General features: G+C 54.9%; 6 protein-coding genes across 6 annotated transcripts; 3 read left to right on the top strand and 3 right to left on the bottom strand.

Moving 5' to 3' along the window:
* Window positions 1–209: 209 nt before the first annotated feature.
* On the top strand, window positions 210–9,492 carry UTP20 (Utp20p; the record flags this gene model as incomplete). Its single annotated transcript, XM_076643968.1, has 13 exons — window positions 210–332; window positions 438–1,109; window positions 1,174–1,492; window positions 1,569–2,020; window positions 2,110–2,459; window positions 2,544–2,830; window positions 2,927–3,249; window positions 3,336–5,958; window positions 6,050–6,115; window positions 6,198–8,770; window positions 8,862–9,006; window positions 9,088–9,230; window positions 9,331–9,492. The coding sequence occupies 13 exons, from the start codon at window positions 210–212 to the stop codon at window positions 9,490–9,492; spliced, it is 8,238 nt and encodes a 2,745-aa protein (XP_076492071.1).
* Window positions 9,493–9,931: 439 nt separating this feature from the next.
* Window positions 9,932–12,544, bottom strand: BDY24DRAFT_405043 (uncharacterized protein). The gene is made up of 14 exons (XM_076642586.1): window positions 12,243–12,544; window positions 12,092–12,162; window positions 11,993–12,018; window positions 11,911–11,929; window positions 11,738–11,837; window positions 11,614–11,667; window positions 11,404–11,550; window positions 11,259–11,321; window positions 11,089–11,189; window positions 10,775–10,952; window positions 10,658–10,668; window positions 10,431–10,569; window positions 10,316–10,339; window positions 9,932–10,221 (listed from the first exon to the last, which is right to left on the bottom strand). The coding sequence occupies exons 1-14, from the start codon at window positions 12,477–12,479 to the stop codon at window positions 9,985–9,987; spliced, it is 1,407 nt and encodes a 468-aa protein (XP_076492070.1). The 5' UTR covers window positions 12,480–12,544; the 3' UTR covers window positions 9,932–9,984.
* Window positions 12,545–13,251: 707 nt separating this feature from the next.
* Window positions 13,252–16,303, bottom strand: BDY24DRAFT_405041 (FMN-dependent alpha-hydroxy acid dehydrogenase). The gene is made up of 14 exons (XM_076642585.1): window positions 15,890–16,303; window positions 15,471–15,495; window positions 15,154–15,387; window positions 14,863–15,059; window positions 14,718–14,777; window positions 14,457–14,650; window positions 14,278–14,389; window positions 14,110–14,206; window positions 13,985–14,024; window positions 13,890–13,907; window positions 13,729–13,823; window positions 13,562–13,654; window positions 13,450–13,489; window positions 13,252–13,370 (listed from the first exon to the last, which is right to left on the bottom strand). Exons 1-14 carry the CDS (start codon window positions 16,255–16,257, stop codon window positions 13,261–13,263), a joined length of 1,683 nt encoding a protein of 560 aa, XP_076492069.1. The 5' UTR covers window positions 16,258–16,303; the 3' UTR covers window positions 13,252–13,260.
* A 1,382-nt stretch (window positions 16,304–17,685) lies between these two features.
* Window positions 17,686–19,965, top strand: RRD2 (peptidylprolyl isomerase RRD2). The gene is made up of 8 exons (XM_076637978.1): window positions 17,686–17,951; window positions 18,034–18,162; window positions 18,243–18,385; window positions 18,508–18,579; window positions 18,668–18,792; window positions 19,000–19,100; window positions 19,283–19,576; window positions 19,712–19,965. The coding sequence occupies exons 1-8, from the start codon at window positions 17,754–17,756 to the stop codon at window positions 19,820–19,822; spliced, it is 1,173 nt and encodes a 390-aa protein (XP_076492068.1). The 5' UTR covers window positions 17,686–17,753; the 3' UTR covers window positions 19,823–19,965.
* BDY24DRAFT_405034 (ABC transporter ATP-binding protein) lies at window positions 19,966–24,725 on the bottom strand. The gene is made up of 18 exons (XM_076642584.1): window positions 24,485–24,725; window positions 24,174–24,410; window positions 23,261–23,793; window positions 22,980–23,113; window positions 22,731–22,868; window positions 22,569–22,594; window positions 22,419–22,495; window positions 22,264–22,332; window positions 22,130–22,182; window positions 21,905–22,044; window positions 21,771–21,837; window positions 21,649–21,695; window positions 21,340–21,550; window positions 21,160–21,251; window positions 20,832–21,068; window positions 20,699–20,750; window positions 20,426–20,609; window positions 19,966–20,347 (listed from the first exon to the last, which is right to left on the bottom strand). Exons 2-18 carry the CDS (start codon window positions 24,319–24,321, stop codon window positions 20,096–20,098), a joined length of 2,460 nt encoding a protein of 819 aa, XP_076492067.1. The 5' UTR covers window positions 24,322–24,410; window positions 24,485–24,725; the 3' UTR covers window positions 19,966–20,095.
* Window positions 24,716–25,403, top strand: BDY24DRAFT_405029 (uncharacterized protein). The gene has a single exon (XM_076642583.1). It carries the CDS (start codon window positions 25,038–25,040, stop codon window positions 25,272–25,274), a length of 237 nt encoding a protein of 78 aa, XP_076492066.1. The 5' UTR covers window positions 24,716–25,037; the 3' UTR covers window positions 25,275–25,403.
* The last annotated feature ends 1,698 nt before the right edge of the window (window positions 25,404–27,101 follow it).

Below are 27,101 nucleotides of genomic sequence, written 5' to 3'. Positions count from 1 at the left end.
ATAGGCAAGAACGCATTAGAAGTGGGAAGTATGGCCAGCGACTATGAAAAGTTGACTGACCTCGGCCAAAAGAAAAAGAAAGAGCACAGCTTTCCAAATCTTCCCGTCGAGCTCACCTCCTCCCTTCCTTCCTTCCCCTCCCTCCCAACTCTCTCCCTCCCTCCCTCCCTCCTTTTCTCGTTTCCGTTCTCCTTTCAGTTCCTCCTGGGATGCCAGCTCCCACCAAGGACTCTGCTGCTCGTCGGCACAAGTTCACGTCTCTAGCGGCCAAGAGTAAAGCTCAGCACATCAACATCGTCAAGAAGCAGATCGACTTTACGACCGAACTCGAGGTCAGTCTTCAGCTCCCTTCCTTTGCCTTCGTTGCGCTCCTGCTACCTGTACGAACCTTCCAAGCTGACCTTCATATACTCCTTCGTCCTCTCTCTCTCTCTCAGGCCTCCTCTTCGACCCTTCCTCCTTCGCTCCTGCCCTCGCCCTTCTCCCTTCACCTCTCCCACCTCTCGCTCCTGAACCTCTCCCTCCCCTTCCAAGCCCTCCACAAGAAACTCGATCCCTTAACGACCACTTTTCCTTTACTCCTCTTCAACGCCAAACAAGTTATCGAAATCCTAACGGAGGTTCTATCGGATCCGGACGAGCCTGAAGCAGGAGGACACGGAGCCATCCCAGCCGTTCTCGAACTTCTCCCTCCCCTCGCTCAATCCCTCCTGGACGCCTTCCTCCCTCATCTGAACGAGATCCTCCCTCCTTTACTATCCCTCGCCAACTCGCCTTTCCACTTGCCGTTACTCTTCCCTTCGATATCGGGCCTGTTGAAGCCGCTGTCGCCGCTGCTCCTCCTTCCGACCAACAAGGAGTCGTTGGTCGACACTTGGAAGCTCTGGAAGACGTATCTGGTCATGGTCGGCAAGGGAGGGCAGAGTGCTGGAGAGGAGCAGAGGAGGTTGGCGGTCGAGGGATGGGGGAGTGTGGTCAGGAGAGGTGGGAGAGGAGAAGGAGGAGAGAGGCTGATCAGGATCATGATGGAGGATTTGGTCGTGGAAGAGGAGGAAGGATCCGTTGGGTTGAAGGACGGAGTCTGTTTGGTGCTGGTAGAGGGAATGAAGGTTGGTTTATATCCTTGATATAACTTTCGCCCAACGAAGCTGACCCTTCGTCCTTTCGTCGCAGGGCCCAAACTCAACCCTTCACTCTCGAACTCCTCACCTCCTCGACCACCTCCTCACCTTGCTTCTCCCTCAACCTACCTCCTCAACCCTTCCTACCTCGGTCCTCCCTAACATTCTCACAGCTCTCATTCACCACGTCCACTCCAAACCTCAGGGCTACGAGCCCGTCCTGGAGGTTCTCGAGAAGTCGGCGAAGAAGGAGCTCGAGGTCGCTCTTCTCGCGTCCAACGCTCAGGACGAGGTCGCTCTGTCGAGGTTGGGAAGGAGTTTGAAGTCGGTCGTCGTTGTGGCTGCCGTCAGGAAGGGTCGATGTGTTACTAGTGAGTTGCTTCGTCGTTTCGTATCGCTACCCTTCCTCGTTTCGTTCAACTGACGCGTCTCCTCTCTCCCTTGCAGCTACCTACCTCCCCCGCTTCCTCTCCCTCCTCCCACCTCTCCTCACCCTCGTCCCAACTTCCACCAAGTCCTCCTCTCCCCTCCAGTCCCTTTACCTCTCCCTGCTCTCCACCCTCCTTCCGATCGGAAAGCTTCCGGACTGGCTCTCGAACCGACACACCGTCGAGTCCTTCTGGTCCTCCGCCTCCCCTTCCTCTCGCAAGTCGCTCGTCGGAGTCTTCGTCGACGAACAGGACGGAGGATGGAGAGGTGGAGGAGAGGTTCTCGTGAAGCCCTTGGTAGAAAAGGAGACGCTGGGACAGTTGACGAGCGAGCCGGGACCGGTTTTGGAGCTGTTGAGGTGTTTGGCGAAGGCTGGGATCTTGGAGAAGATGAGCAACGGGTGGAAGGAGACGTTGGCTGGCGGTTTGGGTGTTGTGCTGAAGGGCTTGGATACGACGGGAGAGTTCCAGGTGAGTTATCGTCGGTCAGCGTCGTCGCGTCGAGCTCAGAGTTTGTCGAGGGAGGGGCTAACCTCCTTTCTCTCCTCTTGCAACTCCAGAACGAATCCATCCCCCTCCTCATCACTCTCCTCCCTCTTCTCCCTCCTCTCTCTCCTCACCGAGCCAACTTCCTCCCTTCCCTCACCAACATCCTTCGACTCCTCCTCTCGACCTCTTCCTCGACGTTCGACGCCACGCCCGCCAACGAGTCCTTTGCTCTCGGATCGGTCTTGTCGACTTTGGGAGAGATGTTCGATCGAGGATCTGACGGATCGGAGGAGGTGGTGGAGATGCTTTTGAAGGAGTCGAAGCAGGGGAGGAAGGAGGTTGAGAGTGTTTTGGAGAGGTGGAGTAACAGGAGGGTGGTGCTGCAAGGGTTGGGGAAGTTGATGAGTTCGTTGAGTGGAAGGTGAGCCTCTTTTCCTTCCCCTTCTTCTCAGTCACTCCCGAAGCTCAGAAGTTGATCTCGTCGTTCCTTTTTCCACTCCCCCAGCTTCGACTCCCTCTCCCTCTCGACCCTCCTCCCTTACCTCTCCTCCCACGTCCTCTCGGAAGACTCCTCCATCCGACAATCCTCTCTCCTCGTCCTCTCCGTCGTCGCTCCGTCGAGCATCGTTCTTCAGAGGTGCATCGAGCTCGAGGACGTGCCTCTCACCGTTCGAGATGCGAGGGAGAAGTGCCTGAGGGTTGGAAAGGTCGCTCGAGCTGTTGTCGCACTCGGTGGGAAGCCTAGCAAGGAGGGAGAGGTGGAGATCGAGGTTGGAGTGAAGATTCTTGTCGGTGAGTCTCCCGTCCCTTTTCACTCTGATCGTCAACTCGAACCGGAAGCTGAGCTGACCTGTTGTTCGACACGTCGTTCTCTCTTCCTCTTCTCAGCTCAACTCAAGGTCAACCTTCGTCCTCTCTGGCCCGAAACCTGCAAAGCTCTCGCCGAGGTATCCGCCACTCAAGCCTCCGTCGTCTGGTCCATCATCTTCTCGGAAATCTCCAAAGCTACCAAGGGAGACAGGTCGCTCTTCGTCGAGGCTCTTCCCGATTGGTCGACGAAGGGGATCGAGGACGAGGAGACCGCTGGAGTCGAGGGTTTGCCTGAGGAGGAGGAGGAGAAGACGTTCAGGGATCCGTGGAGGAGGAGAAGTGAGGAGAGGGTTGCTAGGCAGATGGGTGGGGAGGAGAGCAAGCTGAGGGAGATGGGACAGGTGAGTTTTCGAGAGACGCGTCCAGCTTCGACCTCGCTCGAACGACTTCGTTGACTTTCATTCCTTCTTCCTTCCCTTTTCTCCAGTCTCAAATCACCACCGATCGACTGGACGTCCTCAACTACGAAATGGAGCTTCTTCACGCTCTCGCCGCCGCTCCCTCCAAGGCCGAGCAGCACTCTCGAGATCTCGTCCCCATCTTCCTCGCCTTTGCCCGTCCCGTCGCCATCGACACCTCCGAGGACCCCGAGGACTCCCCCGACGCTCCTCGAATGTCTCAACGACTCGTCCACCTCAAACTCATCGCCTTCCTCGAACTCTTCGCCAAAATCAAAGGTCCCAAATCCCTCTACCGATCTGAAGAACTCCACTCTCTCTACCTCGACCTCCTCGCCAAAGGAGAGATCAAGATCCAGAAACTCGCCCTCGAGTGCATCCTCACCTACAAGTCCATCCGAGTCATGCCCTACAAGGACAACCTCACCATGCTCCTCGACGACGTCCGGTTCAGGGATCAACTGGCCAAGTTCTCCCTCTCGTACGCTGGAGACTCGATCGACCCTACCCATCGACAGGAGATCATCCCTCTCGTCATTCGACTCCTCTACGGACTCATGATCACCAGGAGAGGACGAGCCAGTTCGAGTCAAGGACCCACCGCTAGGAAACAAGCCATCCTCGCTTCCTTCGCTGGATGCACGACCGAGGAGTTGGGAACCCTCGTCGGACTCATGCTGGGACCGTTCGGAGCTCTCGAAGCTAAGGCGGGACCTTCGTCCGGAGGATTCGCCTTCAGCGAGGAATCGTCGTTCCTCCCAGGGAAGCAGCAGGTTGGATACCTCTCCCTCCTCGGAGACGTCCTCAAGCACCTCGGTCCGCAACTCGTCCCCTTCTGGCCTCGTCTCCTCGGAACCACGATGGAGCTCATCCACCGAGCTCAGTCTCAGCTCTCGTCGAGGAAGTCGGAAGTCGTTGTCGAGGATCAGGAGGACGTCGAGGTCGACGAGGAAGCGGCAACAGCCGTCGTCGAGGAAGACGAGGAGGAAGACGAGGACGCGACGACGGGAGGACGAACTCATCACTCCGCTCCCCTCAGGACGATTCGACAACTCGGACTCAAGAGGTTCGGAGACTTCTTCCGTTCGGCAGCCACCTTCGACTTCGCTCCTTACCTCCCAGCAGCCTTCTCGTCGTTCATCGGTCCTCGTCTCGCAGCTCTCGACAAGGAGAACACTCAAGCTCCTTCGGGGCTCCTCGAGCTCTTCGCCGGATGGTCCAGCAGACGAGAGTCGATCCCCTTCCTCGTCGAGTACGATGCTCAGGTCCTCGAGAAGATCTACGACTGTCTCACGGCTACCAACGTAAAGCCAGCCGTGATCTCGAAGATCTACGACATTGTGGAACGACTCCTCGCCTTCACAGCAGAGGAAGCCGACCCTCAGGGCTACGTTCGACAGAAGGTCATCCAACCCTACGTCGATGGACTGCTCGCCAACCTCGCCGTCCTCGTCGAACGACCAGTCGGACTCGGACCCGTCAAGGAGGAGCTCGCAAAGAGGCAGATCCGAGTCCTCTCTGGCCTCGCCGCCTTCGTCACCAACGGAACCCAGAGCGGTCGACTCATCTCCCTCCTCTCGCCAATGCTCAGGAAACCTGTCAAGGTCGTCCCCGAGAAGGTCAAGGTCGACATCCTCCTCATCTTCAAGAACCTCCTCCCTCTCGTTCCAGAGTTCTCGGATCCCTCCACCGACTTCTTCCTTCACAACTTCAACCTCCTCTCCACCCTCTTCCAACTCCTTCGATCTCGCCCAGCTCGTCAAGCTCTCTGCGAGGTCTTCGAGCAGTTTGCCCTCTCAGACCCTACCCTTCGTCCCGTCGTCGACATCGCCGCGTCCCTCAACGCGTTCTCGGAAAGGAGGATGGAGGAACCCGACTTCGACAGGAGACTCGCCGCCTTCGCTACCCTCAACGAAGAACTCTACCTCACCCTCACCGTTCGAGAATGGTTGCCGATGCTCTACAACATGCTTCACCACGTCCAGGACCCGGAGGAGCTCTCCATCAGAGCCAACGCCGCCTTCTCGATGCGTCGGTTCGTCGAGATCGTCGCCTCAAAACCCAACGACGAACCCTTCGAGGGAACCTTCCTTCGAGTGCTCTACCCCGGTCTCAGGAACGGTCTTCGCTCGAGACTTGAGCTCGTTCGAACGGAAATCCTCTCGGTCTTCGCCTCCTCCATCCAACTCTGCACCAACCTCCCTCTCGTCCAGGAGATGAAGTCTCTCCTCGCCGGAGGAGACGACGAAGCCTCCTTCTTCACCAACATCCATCACATCCAAACCCATCGGCGAACTCGAGCCCTCCGACGACTCTCGGAACTCTGTGACGAGGGAGAGCTGAGGAGTTCGACGTTGGCGGACATCTTCCTCCCACTCATCGGTCACTTCATCACCGGTGCGAGCGAGAAGAGCGACCATCATCTCGTCAACGAGGCCATCCTGGCGACGGGGAGAATCTCGAGGCAGTTGGCTTGGGGAGCGTACAACAGTTTGGTCAGGCAGTACATTCGGTTGGCGAAGGAGAAGACGGAGCAGGAGAAGTTCTTCATCAGGACGGTGGTGGCGTTGTTGGATAACTTCCATTTCGAGATGGAGGACGCCGTGGTGGAGGAGGAAGTTGTGGTTGAGGGTGCGGATGTTGATGAGGCTGGTGAGTTTTGAGTTTTCGATCCGGGGACGACGCGTCGAAGTCGTTTGCTGACCTCAGTTCCTTTCTTCTCTTTTCGTTGCTCGTTTCGTAGTCGCAGAAGTCGAAGTGAAGTCTGCCGAGGAGACTGCTGCTGCTGTCGAGGAAGAAGTTGCTGCTGGTGAGTTTCGTCTCTTCGTTTTGCCTTCTCGACGCGTTGAGAGAACTGACTCGACTCCCGTTTCCCTTTCCTCCTCATCCAGGTCCCGTCTACCCCAAGACCTCTCAAGCCGTCCGAATCGCCGAAGCTGTCGAGTCGAGACTCCTCCCCTCTCTCCTCCAGTACATCGAGCAGAAGGACGAAACCGAGGACTCGATCCGAATCCCCATCGCTCTCGGAGTCGTCAAGGTCGCCCTAAACCTCCCCGAACGATCTCGAGAAGCTCAGATCTCTCGACTCCTCACCATCCTCTCTCAGGTCTTCCGATCCAAGTCGCAGGAGACCCGAGATCTCGCCAAAGACACCATGATCAAGATCGCCGTCACCCTAGGACCGGAATGGCTCGCCCAAGTCGTTCGAGAGATGAAGCAGGCTCTCCAACGAGGTCCTCAACTCCACGTTCTCGCCTTCACGGTTCACGCCATTCTCGTTCACGTCACGTCTCTCGCTTCGGCAGAGTTCAGCGATCTCGATGATTGCGTCGTCGACGTCGTCAACATCGCCGCCGAGGTCATCTTCGGAGAGTCAGGGAAGGATCTCCAGGCCGAGGGATTCAAGACCAAGATGAGGGAGGTCAGGACGTCGACCTCGAAGGGTCTCGATACGTTCCAACTCGTCGCTCGTCTCATCTCGCCCCCCAAGATGAGCCAACTCCTCCTCCCTCTTCGAGAGGTCCTCCAGACGACAGCGACCCTCAAGGTCCTCCTGCAGGCGGACGACGTTCTTCGACGAATCGCCAGCGGACTCAACTCGAACGAACGGCTCAACCCAGGAGAACTCCTCGTCCTCGTCCACACGCTCGTCGGTCAGAACGCCATGTTCCTCAAGCCCAAGGCTAGGTCGTCCAAGGTCGAACGAGCCAAGAAGAGCTTCCACGTCGACATGAAGAGGTCGGTAGCCAAAGACGTCGACCACTACGCCGCCAACGCTCACAAGTTCGTCGCGTTCGGACTCGAGCTCTTCGTCACTGGATTCCGTCGAGGAAGGTTCGACTTCGCCGATTCCGACATCCTCGATCGACTGGAACCTCTCGTCAACATCATCGGGAACACCCTCTACGCTGGAGATTCCCAAGTCGTCGTTCTGGGATGCAAATCGACAGCCGCTCTCGTCAAGTGTCCCATCGAAACGGTCGCCACCTCCCTCCCCACCCTCGTCCAGCAGATCTTCCTCATCGTCAAGCAGTCAGGAGGAACCGAATCGGAGGTCTCCCAAGCAGCTCTCAAGACGCTCGCCGTCATCCTTCGAGATTGCAAGACCGTCGAGATCAACGAGAAGCAACTCACCTACCTTCTCGAAGTCATCACGCCGGATCTCGAGGACCCTTCGAGGCAGGCTACCCTCTTCGCTCTCCTTCGGGCCATCATCTCGAGGAAGTTCGTCGTCGCCGACATCTACGATCTCATGGACAAGGTCTCGGAAGTCATGGTCACCTCGCAGTCGCCTCACGTCCAGGAACTCTGTCGAATCTCGCTGATGCAGTTCCTCCTCGACTACCCTCAAGGGAAGGGACGACTGAAGAAGCAGATGCAGTTCCTCGCCAAGAACCTCTCGTACGTCTACGAGAGTGGACGACTTTCCGTCATGGAACTCCTCAGCGCCGTCCTTCACAAGTTCTCGGTCGAACTCGTCCACGAGTACTCGGATCTCTTCTTCGTCGGACTCGTCATGGTCATCGCCAACGACGAGTCGGTCAAGTGTCGAGAGATGGCAGCCGAACTCGTCAAGAACCTTCTCCCTCGACTGGACGAGGAAGGAATCTCCAAAACCGTCGCTACCCTCCACACCTGGGCTTCCCAAACCTCCCAACCCCAACTCCCTCGACTCGCCTCCCAAGTCTTCGGACTCGTCCTCGACTGCCTCAAGGCCGACGCTTCCCCTTACGCCTCCCTCATTCGAATCGACCTTCAATCCATCCTCTCCCTCTCCGCTACCTCCCTCGAAGCTTTCGAAACAGCTCAGGACGACCCTTCGCCCTTCGACATGGAACTCGACGAGGATCTCGACTGGCAACTCCCCTACCAATCCCTCTCCACCCTCGCCAAACTCCTCAAATCCTTCCCCGAACTCATCCCCTCCATTGAATGGAGTCCTATCATCGGTCACCTCCTCTTCCCTCACGCTTGGGTTCGACTCGCAGCGGCTAGACTCGTCGGAACCCTCTTCGGATCGATGCCTCCTTCGTTCGACCTCGAGCACACCTCCCCGAGCGACGACGGGCCTCTTCAACCTCGGGGACTGTTCGACATTGCCAGGAAGAGTTTGCTTCAGCTCAAGGGAGAGAGCATCGACGAAGCGTTGGCGATGCAGGTCGTCAAGAACGTCGTCTTCCTCGGGAGGTGCTTCGGAATGGGACCTGGTCTTCCCTTCACGCCTACAGTCGAGGAGGTCGTCGAGGAGGAGGAGGAAGACGATGGGGTTCCCGTTGTTGATGAGAACGGAGAGGCGATTGAGGAGCCCGAGGAGAAGGCACCGGTGGACGAGGACGAGGAGATGTCGGAGGAGGTTGCGACGAGGAGAGCTTTGGAGAATCCTCTCGCTTGGTTGTTCACCAAGCTCTCTCAGTCGGCGAGGCATATTCTCATCACGAGACCTGCTGTTCATGGAGCTGTTTCGGTGAGTCTTCCTCTCTCTTGAGTCCTTCGTCGCGTCGAAAAGGAACGAACGCTGACCGACGCGTCTTCTCCCTTTGTGTTGTCTTTTTCAGCCTCAACGAGCCCTCCCCATCCTCTCCATTTTCCGACTCTTTGCCGCTCTCGCTTCAGTCCTCGAACCTAAACGCACGGAGCAGTTCCTCATGCAGATCCTTCACCCGGTGCAGCGAGTTTTGGACGATGACCAGAAGGCCGATGGTTCGTCTTCTCCCTCTCGCCCTCTTCCTTTAAACTCTCTTCTCTCGTCGCTGACTCTTCTTTTCGTGTCTGGTCTAACAGAGGAGATGCGAAACCTCGCCACCGAACTCCAAACCCTCGTCCAAGCCAAGGTCGGAGTCTCTGCGTTCTCGTCCGTTTGGAACTCCATCACTCGAGGTCGCGCTCTCAAGAGGCAGGCTCGTCGATACGAGAGGGTCGTCAAGGTTCGTTCCTCGCCATATGCTTCTTTTTCCATCTCTTTCTCCGTTTCATCGCTCGTTCGTAGCTGACTCTTCTCCGTCTCCTCTTCTTCCTTCCGTCCAGACCACCACCGATCCTCAGTTCGCCGCTCAGAGGAAGCAGTACAAGCAGGACTCGAAGAAGGAGTCGCACAAGAGGAAGATCCACGGATTCGCTAGCACGAAGCTGAGGGAGAGACCCACGAAGCTGAGGAGGACGAGGGATCCTATGACGAACGATGATTAGGTCGGAGGGAGAAGAGGACGGTGTTTTTCGTTCGGTTCGGTAGCATTTTATGTCTCGGTTCGAGTTTAGTTTGGCCTTTGCTTTCTTTATGTAGTGTTGTATAGTATCTAGTAGAATCGCATGGGTCTCGTTTTTGACTGAAAGCAGAAGGGAGGTCGATAAAAAGCGACGTCGCCCTTCTGCTGGTCGTTCGATTTCGCTCGACTCCTTGTTGCGCTTTGTAGCTGAGAGACGAGGTTTTCGCTCTGAGAGCCTCGATGCTTCGAGTGAAAGAGAGAGAAAAGACGGAAGGCTGATTGATCGCCTTTCCCCCATCCTGCTCTTTTCCCTCTTCCTCTTCCTAGCTTCGACATTCATCTTACGAGTATCAATGCCATGAATCTTTGATCCCTCGTCGTAGAGTTTTCTCGAGGTCGAAAGCTAAGCAAGGCTGAGTGTTCTCTCTTCTCGTTCGTTTCATCCCGAACCAACATCGATAAACCCAAGGTTTTTCTACAACTGAGACCCAATCTCAACAACCCCCGCCCAAGCCTCAGCTCCACTCAAACTCCTCCCCAACTCAGCACCGGCGTCCAACAACTCCCGATCCTTCACCGACATCGCACTCAACCTGATCTTCGAACTCTTTTCCCCGTTGTTGAACAGCTCGAAGTCGGGTTTGCAGAAGAGATCATTGGGAGGGAGGATGGACTCCATGAAGTAGGATTGGATAGCTTTCATTGTGCAGAGCTGTGGAAAGAAAAAAAGCAAGGACGGGGACGGGTCAGGTTCAGGGAGAGAGGGAACGAGGGAAGGGGAGGGAAGAAAAGAAGTTGGGACGAACGGAAGGCATGGCCGAGGAGAGATGCTTTATAATTCAATAAATCATCCGGAGGGGAAAGAGAGAGTCAGACAGGGGAAGAGGAAAAGGAGGGAGGAGAGAGGAAAACACGACTCACTCCAAACCCATCGTGATGAATGAACCTTGAGTGTTTCGTTCCGAGACGATCACTGAACGCTTTGGCGTTCTTCATGGCTGTGATGGGATCGGCGGTGTTCCCGATGAGGAGAATCGGGTGGGAGGTTGGGACGTAGAATCTGCGAGGAGAGGAGAGAAGTGAGAAAAGACGCGTCGTTAGACTCCGGTTCGAAGAAAAAGAGAAGGGAAGCGAGAAAGGGGACGTACGGTCCAGTGAACTGAGGAATCGAAGGTCCGAAATACAGGCGATTAGGACGTCAACTCTCCAGAGAGATATGGATACAGGAAGACCGAATGAAACGCGTCCTCAAAACCTGCACTCACCCGATCCGGCTGCCTCATGTTCCCCCAGTGCGCACAAGCCGGAACAATGAGTCCAGCGACGTATTTGCTGGTGTGCTTCGACTGGTAGATCTGCTCCTCAGCGAGCATGGGGACGAGATCGGAAGAGGTGAGGTTGGTCGGGTAGGGGGGCGCGTCGCTGCACATCACGGCTGAAGAGAAGATGAAACGACAAGGAGGTCAGTCGGTGGGAAGCGAAACGTGTGGGAGAGATGATTTACCAGTAGAGCTGTGAGAATGTGAGATGGAGAGGTCAGCGGGGAGCTGAACGAAGGGAAGAAGAGGACGAAACGAACCTCATCAACGTGTCGCCGGGCTTGGTCTCGTTCTTCTCGATGTCGATGTGTCGGTTCAGGTAGATCCGGGTCCCATCTCCGTTGAGGGCATCCAACAGAGCCTGGTGAATCGAAGTCAGGGTCAGTTTTGACTCGGAGAAGAAGCGGGGAAGCAGAGGAAATGATCGAACCTCAGCGAAACCCGTCCAGAGCTCTACGGGTCGATAGAGCTGGAGGAAGATGTAGTTCTTTATCTGTTGAACGCAAAAAGATAAGTGGAAGAGCTCGATAAGCTGAGTGATGCGAGAAAGGGAGGACAGCTGAGATGAGACTCGCCATCGCCGGGTAAACGAGCGCTTCTCCTTCCTCAGTCTGAACAACGAGCGGATGATGGAGAGTCCTATCCAGAAGATTATCAACCTCTTTGGTGATGGAAGCTACTGTCGAGTTGCCAGTGGCGAGCGCACACCGAGAGGGTCCGGCCTGAAAGAGGAAAGGCAGACATCAGTTTGAGGCGCGTCAAACGAGAAGATTGATGGAACGAACCGTGATGCAAGCGTTCAAAAAAGCGTAGAACGTCTTGTCGGAGTCGGCGAAACTCTAGAAGAGAGAATGAAGAACGGTGTGGTGAGTCGGATGAAGAAAAAGAAAGGACGCGTCAAAGACTTACTATTCGGGCAACCTCGTGCTGAGGGTTGTTGACCCAGTTGAGAGCGTCTACAACTCCGTCCAGTACGACATGACCGATTCGGGAAGGGTACATGGCGGTTCTGCGTCGAAAGAGCGAAGGGGCTAGGTCAGACGCGTTCGAATGAGAAAGGAGAGAAGAGGCCGAGGACGAACAAGTAGGCACCGACGAGAGCTGCACGTGAAAAGCCGAGTCAGCTCGAATAACGGAAGAGTTATCAAAAATTACGGGGCTCACTTCCATATGACCAGCCGAAAAAGTTGCTGGGGGACGAGAGAGAGGGAGAAACAATCAGCGGAGGGAATTGTTGACGGAGGCAACGAAGGTCGAGCTCACATCTTGGAATCCTTCCCTCCAATCAGCGAAGCCAAGAACTCCAGATCTCTCACAACAGTCGTCGTTCCAATCTGCAACAAACCCCAAGATCAACAAGTCAGTCAATCAGCCCGCGTCCCTCCATCCTCCTCCTCCCTCCCCCAAAACTCACAAATCTCCCCTCCCTCCCCACAACCGCCTCGCACCTCTCCGCCATCTCCTTGTTCTCCCTGTCCACCTTCCTCACCGCCTCGTAATACACCTCCTTCTCAGCCTTCACCTCCGGATCCGGTGCTCGTTTGTTGAGATACGTCGTCTCCTCCTTCATCGTCTCGAAGCATTGCATCAACGGAGTTGTTTTCCCGATTCCACGAGGATCCCAGCCGATGAAGTCGTAGCCTGAAGGCATAATTCGCGAGAGGGAGGGAGCGGCTCGGAAGGTGTGCACTTGGGAGGAAGAGAACGAGGGAGAGGGAAGAGATTGGGTGAGCTCGAACGAAACGAGTTTTTCTTTCCTTTGCATTTTGAGGCTCCCAGGCAGAGGAAAGAAACACGACTCACAGTACCCACTCCCACCAGGTCCTCCAGGGTTCATAAACAACGCTTTCGCCTTCTTCCCTCCTTCGACAACGGGAGCCGCATACTTCGATACAGCGACGAACGCAGATCCTCCTTCGTAACCTCTCGTGTGGTCCAACGGAACCTCCACCGTCGCACAGGAGAACCGAGAGTTTTCAGGCTCTTCAGGACAAAGATGCCATTCGATCGATGAAGGTCTTTGTTTCGGAGAGGAGTCCGAAGGGGAAGATTTGAAGAGGAGGAAGATGAGGAGGAGAGCAGCAAAGGCTGAGCCGCCGGCGAGGAGGACGAGAGGTGTTCTTCTTCGTTTGGATGGGGAGGATTCGGATTGAGGGTCGAGAGGGAGATGGATAGGACCTGTAGGTGCTGGGATAAGGGGTTTCTTCGAGGCCATGTTCGTATTCTGGGAAGGGGTTCGTAGTTGAAGGAGAAGAGAAAGAGGAGGGCTGAAATCGTGAGCTCGACTGAGTCCTCCCTTTCGGCTGTCTGCGAGAGCCCGTTGGTTCCGACGTCGTCAACCCGACGTCTTTCGGAGAGAGTGGGATGACAAGATATAAAGGAGAAGAGCAAGCATCGAATCCAAGGTCGAGTCGGAAAAACGATGCGGTCTCCTAAGGGTGGTAGGACGAAGGAGGCAAGCACTCGATGTACTCGGGTCCCAGCTGGTCTATCGAGGTGACTCCGAGGAGTCTCATCCCAAGTTTGATCTCCTCTTCCATGACTGCGAAAGAACAGAGGGGGGAAAGGGTCAGTGGAGAGAAGGGCCGACGCGTCGCGCGAGTGGAAGGAGGAGGACGAACTCTCGATGGCTTTTACGACTCCTCGATCTTTGTAGGCAGTCTGGAGAGAAACAGGCGAGGGTTTGTTAGCGGCTGGGATGCATGAGATGGAGGACGAAGAGGAGAGACGAACCTGAGCATACAAGAACGGACGTCCCATCCCGACTCCCCTCGCACCGAGACAGAGAGCTTTGAGAACGTCGGTTCCTCGTTGAACACCACCGTCCTAAAGTCAAAGAGAGAGAAAGGTAAGTCAGTGCTGGTAGTCGCTTGAGAAAACGGGGCAGAGGAGAAACTGACAATGAAAACTTCCGTCGACGTCAAGATCTCCGGGTGAAGTCGTCGAATCTCCTGTAGAACGTCGATCGGTGGGCGAGAGTACTCGAGTTGACGACCTGTGATAAGGAAAGAAAACTTCAGATATCTGACTTCGATACGAGTGCGAAGGAGAAGGGACGCACCTCCGTGATTCGAGAGAACTGAAGAAACGATGGGAAACGCGGTTGATCAGTCTTCTGCTCCTTTCAGAACGACGGCTTGGAGGCGAAGCACGAACCGATACCATCAACCTTATGCTCGACGCACAGCAAAGCGTCCTGGTAGAAAGAAGCATCGAAGAAGATGGACGAGGGTTCAGCGTTGCAAACGGTGATTCAACGATCAAAACGAAACTCGACTCACCTCGACGCATTGAATACCCTTGATTACCAACGGCAGATCGGGACAGATGTTCCTAATCCACTTGATATCGTCCCAGCAAAGATCAGGATCCACGGCACTACGAACAAAAAAGAAAGAGGAGGAAATCAGGGAATGGCGACGCGTCCGCGAAAGGCAAAGCCAACGAACCTGAACAGCTTCTCCGACGTCGACCCTCCCTTCTCAGTCACCTGCACATCACTCGGAGGGTCCATTTCGAGCTTGAGACGAATATCCTGTTCTCGCTTTCCTCCCATGGGAGCTACAAGCCACGAAAATTAAGTGGTCAGCAAAGGGGACGAAGAAACGAGATGGAAACGGGGACTCACCATCAACAGTCAACCAGATCGCATTCATCCCCGCGGCCATAGCTGCTCGAAGGTTGGCCTCAGACTTTGCTCGATCGGGAGAGACGTATAGCTGCCAGAAGAGAGGTTGCTCTGGGGAGGATCGAGCCGAGTTGATCTCCTCGAGGGAACAGGATGCGAAGGACGAGATGGCTTGGATGATACCCTTTGCGCCTCTGTGAGGATGGGCGACAAGATTCAGTCGCGAGAAGAGAGGACGAGGAAAGGTGGGGAAGTACTCACGCTCCACGGGTGATATTCATTTCTCCGTCCTCGTCTCCCAGTCGAGCGAGAGCGGCAGGACTGGAAAGCAAGGAGGCAAGGAGCTAAAAGTCAGTACCAGATACAAATGTCGTCTTTCGCCTCTTCCCATGAGATCGATACGCACCTCACAAAGATAGGCAACAAGGACTTCTGGCCCAAGAACGTCGTCGAAGGGTCCACGTTCCTAACCTTCCTCAGAACTCGTGGACGAAAGAGGATCCTCTGGTAGGCAGTGTTGGCGTGATGCTTTGCCGTCTCTCCATCGGAAGCCGAGGTATAGTAAGCGAGAGCCTGTTTCGAAAGGACAGAAGTAGCGACTTTCTGCTCGAAAGAAGACGCGTCTCGAATCAGCTCTCTCGTTTCTTCGACGCGTCCAAACCCGAACTACCTCAGGATCGCAAAAGCCAGCACGTACCTCAAAGTCCATAATGTTCACCATCGTATCCACATGAGGTTTCGCCGCTCTCGCCTTCGCTATCCTCAACTCCTCCTCGTCGGGCCCAGAGTCGAACGCGTCTGCTGGGTCGAGTTTCCCGACGAGTTGGGAGGGAGCGAGGTTGTTTTGAAGGGTTTTGGGAGGGTGGATGGGGTTGAAGAGTTTGGAGACGTCTTTCCCCGAGTTGGAGAGGATGATCTTGGAACCTCCCGGCTGAGGATCGAGATTCAAGAGATGGGAGGGAGAGGTCAGCTGCAGTCCTGAGGAGAGAGACGGGGAGAAAAGGAGATACGAACGTGAAGATCGAGGAATTCTGTGACGCTGGGAGAGAAAAGATACAGAGAAGAGTCAGTGGCTTATTTTCGTAAGATAGCCCTGCGATGAAAAACTTCTGCAACGGAGAAAAGGGAAAACAAGGAGGAAAGACGAGCTCGCCCTGACCTCTCCCTCGGACGATCCCTCCCCTCCCCACCAAATCTTCACAGAATCCTTTCTGCTTCCACCCTACTAATACCAGGAGTCTATCCATCCGTCCCAACCTTAAATTCTTCTCATCCAACTCCTCCCACCCCTCGAAATCCTTCCATCTGTCCAACCTGCCCTTCGCCGCGCTCACTTTGGGCTGAACCCCTTCCTTGTTTTCCCTCCCTCCCTCTCCCGCTCTTCCCTCTTCCCTCCTTGCCACCCCGTATCCCAATCAAGAGCAGTTACTCACTCCCATACATCCCCATTAACGACGACCCAAACGCCTTGCTCCTTACTCGTATGCCTGCTCAACTCCTCCGCGCTGATCAACCCTCCGGCCAAGCTCGCTGATTTCTTCTTCAAGCTCGGAATCCCCGTCTTGCCAGAAGTGAGCTGTTTGGCATCGAGGTTGATAGGCGAGGAGTGCTGGATGTAGAGGTAGAGAGCTAGGGAGAAGGTGAGGGCTGAAGTCGGGAGGAGGAGAAGCTGACGAGAGGAGGGGGTTGTGCTGGAGGACGAGGACGAGGCGAACCGAGTTGGAGGTTTCAAGGTTGGTTTTGAGGAGCGAAGGGATCGGAGCAGAGAAGAGGAGGAGGAGGGACGGAAGGGTGAGGGCATGGTTTGTGCTGCTGTTGCTGAGCTGGAAGGGGAGAGAAAGGGCTGGGAAGTGGTTGGGGAGGAGAGGCGGAAGAAAAAGCGAGCTCGCGATCCGATCTCGGCCGGTTCGATGTTGCACCGAGGGCTGAGAGATGAAAGTTGATGAAAGGTGGAGGGGTTGGAGGGAAAATCATGCTCATCTCGAAGACTTGACGATATGGAAGGGAAAGGCTATGCAAAGACTCGCCTACACTCGAAGGAAGCCATCGTCTCGTTCTCTAAATCTCGGGCGACGCAGACCTCGCAGGCGGGCGTCGTTCCGTCCCTCCTCCTCCTCCTCCTCCTCCTTCTGCCTCTTCACAAGGGTCCATGCCAGCGAGGAGACAAGCAAAGATTAGCTCGATCTCTCGAAAAAAAAAAGGCGGTGAGAATAAATGGGGAAGAAAAAGAACGAACCTTCAACTCCTCGATCCTCTCAATCGTCTCGGGCTGTCGCGTCTCGAACGTCGCAGCTCGTTTGACCCAGAAGTTGTATAGTCTCTGCTCAATCGAGAGACGGAAAGGTCAGATCTTCGAGCAGAGCAGAGTCGGTAGGTAAGAAACACGCGTCGGAACTCACCTTGGCAAACGACTTCCCGACACCCCATCGAACGGCGTGCTCGTAGATCTCTTCAGTGAGCTTGAGTTCCGTTACCTGGTTCGATCAATAAACCAGAGCGGGAAAGGGCGAAACATAGTCAGATTCGAGCATAGAGTCAGAGAGCGTGAAGAGAAAGGAGAAGCCGCGTCGGAGACAAAATCGAAGTTCACTCTCGCTTCCTGCTCGGTTTGAAGAACGATGATCTGAGTGTCGAACTCGGTTTTGAGACGGGTGAATTCCGAGGAGAGGGATTGGTTGAGAGTTGTTGAGAGGAGGACTGGTGAAATAGTAGGGTCGGTCAGCGAGGGGGTTTCGTGGTGAGCTTTTTTATAGAGGAGGGTCTGCAAGGAGAGAAAAAAAAGGGACGAGCGTCAGTTTGAGTAACCGGCTGGCGAGACCAGAGCTCATAAAGCTAAACGCTAGAGCAGGAGAAGGCAAGGTGAGCCTGGAGCAAAGAGGGAGGGAGGGTTAAGGGTGCGGGAGCGATTGAGGGAAAGGACAAGGAAGAAGACGAGGAAGGGAGAAGGACCTACAGATCGTTTGGGAACTCGTCGTTCTCGGACGGCTTATTATAGTTTATTCTCTTCTGCCCAGGAAGCAAGAAGGAGAAGAAGGACCTCATTGGAACGGAGGGAAGGACGAGAAAGAAGGTGAAGGGAGCAGGAGGCGGTTGAGCTTCGCTGGACGAGAAGAGGGAGAGAGGTCAGCGAGAGAAGATTTTGGAGCGTGTACGAGGAGAATAGAACTCAATCGATAGGCTGAAGCCGTCAAAGCAGATCTGAAGGGAGGAAAAGCTGTTGAAAACGATCGTGGAAGTTCGAGGAGAAGGAGGGAAGCTCACCTCCGACCTCTCCTTCCCTCCAACTCTCACCACCAAATGTCCACCTCCACTTCCCCCGTCGCTTCTTCCTCTTCCTCTTCTACCTTCGCCGTTCCTTACAAAGCTATCGTCACTCAATCCCACCTCAAAGCGTTCCAGGAATCTTCGACTCACTCCGAGGTTCTCTCGTTCATCCACGAGCTCAACGATTCCATCCAAGGAGTCAAGCTCACAGATCCTTGCCCCGTCTCGGACGTGAGTTCCTCTTGCTGATCGATATGAGGAAGCTTCCTTGGAGCTCTCTACTAACGACTGCTCTTCGATTGTGCTTTCACAGGCCGTCGGAGCAGCTCTCTCGATCGTCTCCTCCGTTCAAGAGCTCGCTCTGGCGACTCCTCCCGTCGACAACAAGCTCTCCAGATTCGGGAACCCTGCGTTCAGAGATTTCTACGACAAGGTAGCGAGCGTGAGTAGGATCGGATCATTTCCATACCAAATCTGAACCCTAAGAAGCTTCTCTGACACCTTTCGTTCGTCGTTTCGTAGACCTCCTCGACTCTCCACTCCTCCCTTCCCAACCTTCCAGCCGAAGCGATCCCGGAACTCACAGGCTACTTCAACGAATCCTGGGGGAACAAGGGAAGAATCGATTACGGAAGTGGGATGGAACTCAACTTCTTGTGCTGGATGTGAGTGCTTTCCATCAGAGAGAGAAGGAGACCCTCTCTCGTTGAGCTCGAGCTCACCTCTTCCCTCTTCTTCTTTTTTGCCCTCTCTCGTCGGTTTCCCTCCTTCTTTCCCCTGTATGCAGGCTCTGTCTTCGAAAAATAGGGATCTTCACAGTCGAGGACAACAAGGCTCTCGTTATCAAGGTCTTCTGGGAGTGAGTGTCCTCGTCTCGTCTGTTCGACTGTTTCGTTCTCCCTCCTGCTTCGCTGATCCCCTCTCGTTCGCATTCGCGTCGTCGAAAGGTACATTCAAACGATGCGAACTCTTCAGAAATCCTACTGGCTGGAACCTGCTGGATCGCATGGGGTTTGGGGACTGGACGACTATCATTTCTTGCCTTTCCTTTGGGGTGCAGGTCAGCTCAAAGGTCAGTGCGAGCGGCTTCTTGTTTCTCTGCTTCCCTCGTTCTGCTTCCCGTTTCAGCCACTACATCCAAGCACCTCTTGCCTTCTCCCATCTCGCTTTTCTCCGTTGCTCTGCTTTCCCTCTCGTTCCCATCGTCCTTCTCGAGCTCAAAATCCTCGAAACTGACGCGTCGTTTCCCTCCTCTTCTTCCTTTTTTCGCTCCCTGCAGGCCACAAATACCTCCGTCCCAAATCCATCCACGACCCCGATATCCTCGAACAGTTCGGAGACGACTACATGTACTTTGCTTGCATCAGGTTCATCAACTCGGTGAGTCTCTCGTCTCGACTCGCGACGCACGCAGCGTCTCGTGTCGTGTCATCCCTCTCAACGCTGACCTGTTTCTCTCCCCTCCCTCCTCCTCCTTCTATCTCTCTCTCCCACCTCTCAACTCTCCTCCCCGGTTACTCATCAACCTCTCCAATCCGTCCCTCCCTCTCCACCTCGACCAGATCAAAACCGCCTCCCTCCGCTGGCACTCCCCCATGCTCGACGACATCTCCGCCGTCAAAACCTGGGACAAAGTCAACTCTGGCATGATCAAGATGTTCACCGCCGAGGTCTTGGGGAAACTGCCTGTCATGCAGCATTTCCTGTTCGGATCGTTGCTCCCGAAACCGATTTTCGAAGAGGGAGGGGAGGAAGAGGGAGAGGTGGTCAGCCATGGGGATCATGTTCATGTGAAGAAGACCGTAGGGGAGGTGAAGGGGGAGATGTGGGGAGATTGTTGTGGGATTCCTGTGCCCGTGAGTGTCGTCCCTTGCTTTCTTTCCCTTCTTTTTCTCCTCTCCTCTTCTCGAATTCGTTCTCGTTCTCGTTCTTCGAAGACCTCGAACTAACTCCTCCCTCTTCCCGCTTCCCGCTTCCGTTCGTTATCGCAGTCCGCCTTCGCAGCCGGTTTAGAAGGTCGTGAGCGAGAGAGAGTCGGATCGAAGGAGAACGAGATCATCGCGTTGGCGAGGAGTCAGCCCAAGCTTTTGCCGGTTGATTGATTGAGGAGGGAAGTTGGGCTCGACTAGGCTACTTCATCGTAGTTTACTTGTTGGGAGAGAGAGGGATTCGATGATTTGGTTGATTTATGAGAGAGGGAGGAAGAACGGCGCGTTCTCGATTGACTCGTTCGACGACTTGAACTGAACCGACGTTTCGTCGACACCGAAAAGCGATTCCAATCCCATGCAGAGAAGAATGCTTGAAACGAAATCGTGGGAAATATGATTGTGTGTGTGTGTATGTGGTCTAAATAATGAAAAAGGAAGTCAAGCTTATAACGAAGCCCCCTCCTTCCTCTCCCTCAACCTCTCCTTCTCCTCGGGCCTCAACAGCCCATCCTTCATCGCCTCCTCCTCCGCCAGCTTCTCCAGCTCCTCCGCTTTGGCGTCCTCCTCCTGCTCCGCGGTGATGTCGTTCTTCTCCGCGACGTCTGACGACTGAAGAGGGCTGATGTCGGGTTGGGCTGCTCGGAGGGCGAGTTGGGCGGCCATGAGGGTTCGGAAGCGGGAGTTTTCTCGGGTGGCCTGATCAGGTGAGAGGAGGGGGGAGATTGTTAGTGGGTGAGGAAAGAAGAGAGGAGGAGAGAGACGAGAGGGACGAACGAGATCCGAGTAAAGTCCTTCCTCCGTAACGCGTCCCTTCTCGAGAACGAAGACCCGTTCCGCCCGAGCGATGGAGGAGAGACGATGAGCTACGAGGATGACGGTGATGGATCTCGATTGGAGGATGGTCGAGATGGCCTGGTTGACTTGGTGCTCGGCGCCGGAGTCGAGAGCGGAGGTGGCCCTGAGAAGAAGAAGAAGTGAAAGGAAGAGCATGAGTTGACGTTCGTCTCGAGCGACGAAAGGGAGAAATGAGGAGAAAGATCAACTCACTCATCAAGAAGCAAGATCGAAGGGTTTCGAACCAACGCTCTCGCGATAGCGACTTCAAAGGAAACAACACAAAAGACGCGTCGAAGTCAGCTCCCTTCCTCCCCCTCACCCCCGTTCCATCTTCAAAACTCACTCCTCTGTTTCTGCCCCCCACTCAGACTAGCCTTCCCCACTTCCGTATCCATCCCATCGGGCAATCCCCAAATGAAATCACAGTTCGCCTGCCTCGCGGCGACCTCAATCTCCTCCTCGGTCGCTCGAGGCGTTCCGTAGGTGATGTTCTCTCGGATGGTTCCGTTGAAGAGAGGAGGATCCTGGGGGACGATACCGAGCTTGTTGCGCCAGGAGGTGGCGGTGAAGTTGCGGATGTCTGGGGAGGGTGGGTGGTAGTGGGTGGTGAGGGGAGGGAGGAAGGGAGGTCAGACGAGGGAGAAAGGAAGAGCGAAGGAGAAGCGACGAACCTTCTCCGTCGAAAGTGATGATCCCCGAATCAGGATCGTAGTACCTCAGAAGCAGAGCATGAACCGAACTTTTCCCACTCCCACTCGGTCCGCTAAACGTCGAATCAAAACCCACCGAAGGAGAGTCAGCACGACGTTCTCTCCCCGTCCCCGAGTCCAGTCGTCGTTCTCTCCACTCACACAATAGCCACACTAGTCCCCTGCTTGATCGTAAAGCTCACATCCTGAAGCACCGGCGCGGTCTTCCTGCTCGGGTAAGTGAAGCTAACTCCCTCGAGGGTGATGTCTCCGTTTCGAGTTTTGGAGAGCTCGGTTCCTACGTCGGAGGCGATGAGAGATTTCCGGTCGAGGAGTTCGAAGACTCGCGAGCCGGCTCCGACTCCTTTCATGACTGTTGTTTGGAGGGGAGGGAGAGAAGGGGGGGTTGTCAGTGGGAGGGAGGAGAGGAGGGACGAGAGGAGGGGAGGGGAGGAGAAATGGAGGACGAACGACCGGTGAAGAACCCAGTCAAGCCCGAGACGGAGCCACCGACGTATCTGATGGACGAAAACAAGATGAAGAGAAATCAACTTTCGTTCTCGTTCGAAGAGAGAGAAAGGGACGAGACGTACCCAGCGTAAATAAGCATACTCGTCAAAGACCCGACGCTGATCTCGCTAATCGAGACGAGATGACCACCTGTCGAACCAAAGCGTAACTGATCAGCTCCTCCAACTCACAAACGAGCTCGAGAAAAGGTACTCACCGTATCCCAGCAAGCACAGCATCGACAAGTTCCCCGTCAGTCCGGTTCCTCCAAAGAAGATTCCCGACGCGACGGCTTCCTTCTTGGCGAGCTGGAAGACGGCGTCGACTTTGGTCGAGAAGGCGGCGGCTTCCATGGGTCTGGAAGTGGGGAAAGGAAAGGGAGGTGCGTGAGTTTGGGAGAACGAGGAAGGAGGGGAGGCGAGGAGAGGAGGACGCGACGAACTGGGAGTTGAAGGCCGTGACAGTTCGGAAGGAGGAGAGCTTCTCTTGAGCGACCTGAAGGAGTAGAGCGGTGTTGAGCGAGGTCAGGAACGAGTTGGAGCAGGAAGCAAAGAGGGAAGACAAAACGAGACGTACCTTCGTCATGTCTCCGAGAGCTTCCTGAGTCTGCTTCGAGAGTTTCCGAAGGTATCGACCGTAGAAGACCTGAAAACCAAAAGAAAACGTTGTTAAGTCAGCTTGAGTTGAATTCGGCGAGAATGCTGATCGGAAGGAGGTGAGGAGGGACGTACAGCTCCAAGAGAGATCGGAGGAATGACGGCAAGCATCACGAGCGTGAGCTTGGTCGAGATGTAGAGCATCGCTCCGACTGATTGAGAAGAAGGAGAGCCAAAGTCAGCATGGTAGCCTCTCGTGCGACGAGGTGAAATGATACTACTCACTTCCGACGACTCCCGAAAGCAGAGCTCTGATGGAAGAGGGAACAACGAAACGGAGGAAGGAAGGAGGAAAGAGGTGAGCTTCGACGTTTCCCTCGGCCGACCCTCCAGAGTCGATTCTAGACCTCCAAGGCGACCAGAGACGAACACAGAAACAACACTCACCTCAACCCATCACTCAAATTGTTCGTCACACTGTCTCCAACGATGCTAGTATCACTTCCGAGTCGACTGAGGATGTCTCCGGTCGTGGTGTCCCCAAACTCGACCTCTTGACGGAGGACGTTCTTGTAGCTCTCGTTCCTGTGCGTTTCGAGACCGACGAGAAGGGAATTGTCAGTCCAAGTCTCGAGGTTGTGCTTCCTCGATCTCGCAGAAGCGAAAGAGGTTGAGGCGAGGGAGAGAGAGCCGAACCTAACTCGAGCGATGATCCTCTGACCCGAGGTCTTCATGAGAATAGCTCGCATGGCGTTGGCGGCAGCTCCGACGGCAAAAGCGCAGCAGAGGATAGAGGCTGCTACTGGGAAGGTCATTCCCCAGAGGGTGTTCTTGTTTGGACGAACGAAGCAACAAGAGAGAAAGCGAGGAGAAGGAAGGAGGAAAGCGAGGTCAGCTTTCGATACTCCTTCCTCGCTCACTCCCTCCACTCGAACCCCAAACCTCGCCGATGAATAAGAATAAGAGTATGTACTCACTCCAGGATCGGTGTTCGAGAAGAAATCAATCAACTTTCCAATCGTCATCGGTACACTCATGGAGACCAAGCTCGACAGGATGAGCAGGGCGACCGCCCAAGCGATGGGTTTCCGTTCTGGTTTGGCGAGAGCGAGGAGTTTGACGATGGACGAGTCGGCATCTGCTGGTGGACGGAGGGAAGCGGGGAGCTTGGAGAGGGTTCGGGCGAGGAAGCCTGTTTTGGGATCAGGGGAGGGAGGAGGCGAGGTGAGGGTGGTTGAGGGTTCGGAAGATAAAATTGGTTCCGAAGTCGGAGTTGCTGAGGGTGTGGGTTCTGTGGGAGGAGATGGCGGTGGTGGTGATGAGGAAGAGGAAGAGGAAGGTGCCGATGGCTTTGAGCTTGGTCGAGGGAGGGAAGGCGAAGAGTGGAAGGGTCGGAGGAGAGGAGGAAGCGAGTGGAGGATCGAGGAGGGTGTCGTCCGTGATGGGAGTGGTAGAGGTGATGGAGGAGAGGTTGAGAAATGCCGTATTGACGGTGTGTAGAGGGATGAAGCTGGAAGCGAAGGAGGGAAAGCGAGGTCAGCCTAAGAGAGGATCGACGGAAGGAGGAGCACAGACAGGAAGATTGAGCTCGATCCAAAGGTTGAGCTCTAACGGGAGAAGAAACGCTATGGGAGACACTTCGAGCCTCTGCTAGAAACGCCTAGTACAGAGCTGCCAGATCTTGAGGACGATTCGAGCGATCTCTTCACCAACGAGATCGTCGATGCATCGTCCCATTTGGACCTCTCCCTTCCCCGTCCAGCTCCTTCTTCCTCCCCTAAAAGGTCCTACAGCTCCAAACTTTCCCTAGTCCCTCCCCCAAACCCACAGCATCCCAACCACGCTCCAAAAAGATCCAAACCAAAGGAACAAAGGAAAGTTAAAGCTCACCACCACTGGACGCCCAACAACCTTCCCTCCTCGTCGATCTCGTCAACGACGACGACTTCCCCTCGAACGTGCTCGGTATCCGACTAGCAGTCCAACCTGAAGCCTCGGCGACTTTGGAAACGCATTGTAAAGACCGACGGGAGGCCATCTTGAGAAAACTTCTCCTTTCTTGGGAGAGCTGAACGAAGCTGGAGGCGAGAGGGAGGGATGGGGTCCGAGAGAAGCCGCCCGAGGAGTCTGGTGAGGAAAAGCGAGGACGAGAAAGGTCAGCTTTTGTAGAGAGAGGAGAAAGGGGAGGAGAGAAGGTGTACCTTGAGGTTTTCCTTGAAAAGATAGATTGGGTTGCTGGACGTTGAGAAGGAGGAGAGAGAGCTGAGAGGGAAACCGAAAGACGGACGAAGGCCCGACGAGTCATTGACGACCATCTTCTTCCCCCTTTACTTATATACTTACCAAAGCCCGTGATCTCTTCGACTTGAGATTAAAGGAATTCTCAGTCTAGAGACGCTCATTCCAGACGCGAACGAGCTCGACCTCCCTCTCCCTCTCCTCCCTCCACCTCAGCTCGGAACTCTCCCTCCCCCGTTTATCGTCTTCCATCAGCTTCGAGCTCTTTCTAAGAAGCAGATCAGAGGACTCCGAAGTTCTCTGCTTGGGGTAGGAGGTGGGTTACTACCCAGAGCGAGGGGAGGGGAAAGAAGGTGGAGTGACTCGAAGTCCCTCCCGACGGTCACTGACCAACTCCCTCCTCTCTTCTCTTTCTCCCAGGCAGGATTTGTGCCTGCTTCCATCTTCTGCTCTTCGTTCCAGATCTCGCTAGATGAGGCGCTTGATCTGAGCAAGTGTGAGAAGGAAGGAGGTGCAATGTTCGCTCCACTGCTCCTTCTTTTCCTCCCTTCCCTCCTCTCGTTCTGTTGTGTCCTCTTCTCCTCGCTCAAGGTCGCACCTTACTCCTTCTTCGAGTGGGTGTTCTCTCCGGAGATATCTAGCACTCGAGGAAAGGCAGGGGCCGCTCACCTTTTGCGCTACTCTGCTCTTCCTCCTCCTTCGTTCTTCCTTCCTTCTCTCCTTCCTTCGTATATCTCAAGCACTGCTTCGTGACGCTACGATCCGATGGGCTGAGCGGAAAGCAGGCGCGAAACATCCTTCCTCTTTCGCACTGCCCTTCCTCCTCGTCTCGGGCTGGTCATCGTTCCCTCCCCTTCTTTCTCGTTCATCTTTGGCTTTATTATTTCTTCTTCTCCCCTTCTCTCTCCCAGCCCCCTTCATTTCATGAGTCTGAGACTTGGCATGGGTTGGAGTGAGTTAGGGAGTGATCAGCATCGCTTGGTGCTGCTGTTTCAGGAGAGGAAGAGGGGGTCGAACCGAGTCGCGTCGCGTCAGTGACTCCTTGTTCAACTCACACCGAGCCTCTGAAGGACCAGTGGTGCAGTGTAATCGATGCTTGGTATACGGAAGGTGGATTCACTATTCCCTCGAAGCAAAACGAGAGATAATCCAATCCAACGGAGCTCTCCCCCTCCATCTCTCGCGTCTTCTGTCTGCTCCTTGTCCTTTCGTCTCTGAAGCTCGGCCATTATAAGAGCTCTTTCTCTGCAGGTGATGAATCCTTTCGGCCCAAGGTCCTTTACGATCTTGACCCGGAGGATTTTGTCCATGCTCAGAGGTCGAGCCTTCAAAGTTCGACGCGTCTTTCTTTCTTCTCTTTCGTTTCTTCCTCCTTTCTTTAACTGCGATCTCAGCTTCCATCTTCCGCTCTCAAAAGTGCTCGGACATCCTGCACGATCGATCCTGGTTCGTTTCACGTGGAGCCTCGCTTGATTGGAGGATGGGAGGGTCACTCATGAGGAAGGAGGGAGGAAGAGACGCGGACGCGAGTCGAGCCTCTCTCTGTTCTTCTTCGAGCCCAGCTGGGCTTTTCGAAACTTCTCAGAACGTCCCGTCCCTGACTGCTTCCAGAGCCTCGCCTGAACAGGATTTACGTGCTTCAAACAAGGCCATTGGGGGCAACCACGACGAGTCGTTCTGATTCAAGTTTTCAATGTCTCTTGATCCCAGTCCGTCGCAGTTGTCCTTACTCTCACTGCTGATATTTCATCGTTCTACCGGGATGCAAGAACTTGAAGTGATCGCATTCTATTCCTGCGACCAGGAGCTTCTTCGAGGGCGTCCGGGTCGAGGGAGAGAGACGCGTCGCACTTTGTTTAGAGTGAGGCTCGAGCTTGCTTCGTCCACGCCGTTCCGTCGCTTGCCCCTGATTCGACTGGATATATATGGACAAGTCCCACTGGAAGATCTTACGCTCGGAAATCTTCTCTCACTACATCAAGTGAACCGATCGTCTTTACTGCGACGCGTCGCCGCTTCTCGGGTCTCTCACACTTTCTCCTTCCCCTCACGCCTTCTTTTTGCTTCTTGTCTTCCAGTAGAGTTCGAACCAACTCGTGAAGTTCATTATGATACCGTCCTCGTTCTCTCAACCCTACGACACTTCCCTACGCCTCACTCGAGCGGCTCTCCCATGTTCGCCAGAACCTCCATCGCATGGTCCTTCGCTTGATCGGAGACGTGGACGTGAGGGTGATCTGAAAACGAAATCGAGAGTAGGAAAGGAAGGACTGATCAGTCGTTGAACTCGGAGGAGAGGAAGAAAGGGAGGAAGAAGAGAGCGAGGAAGGTCGACCTGCGAGCGACCTCTCGTCCACAAGTTCAGCTACCAAAGAAAAACGAGACCAACCTGCTTTGATGCTGGTAGACTCCCCCGCTGAGACCTCGAGCTCTTCCTCACGAGCTTCCTTTTTAGAAACAGAGGAAGAGGAGGGGGGAGTCAGCTCGGACGAGTGAAGTGGGCGTTGTAAGGGGGCACGCTGAAGGAAGCAGAAGGTAGAAGGGGTCGCAAGGAAGTGAAATCACCTCGAGGATCTCTCT

The sequence above is a fragment of the Mrakia frigida genome, assembly GCF_051309035.1.
Source record: "Mrakia frigida strain ATCC 22029 unplaced genomic scaffold BDY24scaffold_61, whole genome shotgun sequence".
Lineage (NCBI taxonomy): Eukaryota > Fungi > Basidiomycota > Tremellomycetes > Cystofilobasidiales > Mrakiaceae > Mrakia > Mrakia frigida.
This window is presented reverse-complemented; position numbering and strand designations above follow the sequence as displayed.

Coding starts and splice junctions, on each gene's coding strand:
- BDY24DRAFT_405043 (XM_076642586.1), bottom strand. CDS start 12,479: ATGCCTTCAGGCTACGACTTCATCGGCTGGGATCCTCGTGGAATCGGG. Junction 12,163..12,242: donor TGGGGAGGGAGGGGAGATTT/GTGAGTTTTGGG, acceptor GGTTTGTTGCAG/ATTGGAACGACGACTGTTGT. Junction 10,953..11,088: donor CCCGGCGACACGTTGATGAG/GTTCGTTTCGTC, acceptor TCGTTTCATCTT/CTCTTCAGCCGTGATGTGCA.
- BDY24DRAFT_405041 (XM_076642585.1), bottom strand. CDS start 16,257: ATGCCCTCACCCTTCCGTCCCTCCTCCTCCTCTTCTCTGCTCCGATCC. Junction 13,655..13,728: donor CGTCGACGGAAGTTTTCATT/GTCAGTTTCTCC, acceptor CTTTGACTTTAG/GACGGTGGTGTTCAACGAGG. Junction 13,490..13,561: donor GTCCGTTCTTGTATGCTCAG/GTTCGTCTCTCC, acceptor GTTTCTCTCCAG/ACTGCCTACAAAGATCGAGG.
- RRD2 (XM_076637978.1), top strand. CDS start 17,754: ATGTCCACCTCCACTTCCCCCGTCGCTTCTTCCTCTTCCTCTTCTACC. Junction 17,952..18,033: donor ATCCTTGCCCCGTCTCGGAC/GTGAGTTCCTCT, acceptor GTGCTTTCACAG/GCCGTCGGAGCAGCTCTCTC. Junction 18,163..18,242: donor TCTACGACAAGGTAGCGAGC/GTGAGTAGGATC, acceptor GTCGTTTCGTAG/ACCTCCTCGACTCTCCACTC.
- BDY24DRAFT_405034 (XM_076642584.1), bottom strand. CDS start 24,321: ATGGCCTCCCGTCGGTCTTTACAATGCGTTTCCAAAGTCGCCGAGGCT. Junction 22,496..22,568: donor GCTTTCGGGAGTCGTCGGAA/GTGAGTAGTATC, acceptor CTTCTCAATCAG/TCGGAGCGATGCTCTACATC. Junction 22,045..22,129: donor GTCACGGCCTTCAACTCCCA/GTTCGTCGCGTC, acceptor CCCCACTTCCAG/ACCCATGGAAGCCGCCGCCT.
- BDY24DRAFT_405029 (XM_076642583.1), top strand. CDS start 25,038: ATGTTCGCTCCACTGCTCCTTCTTTTCCTCCCTTCCCTCCTCTCGTTC.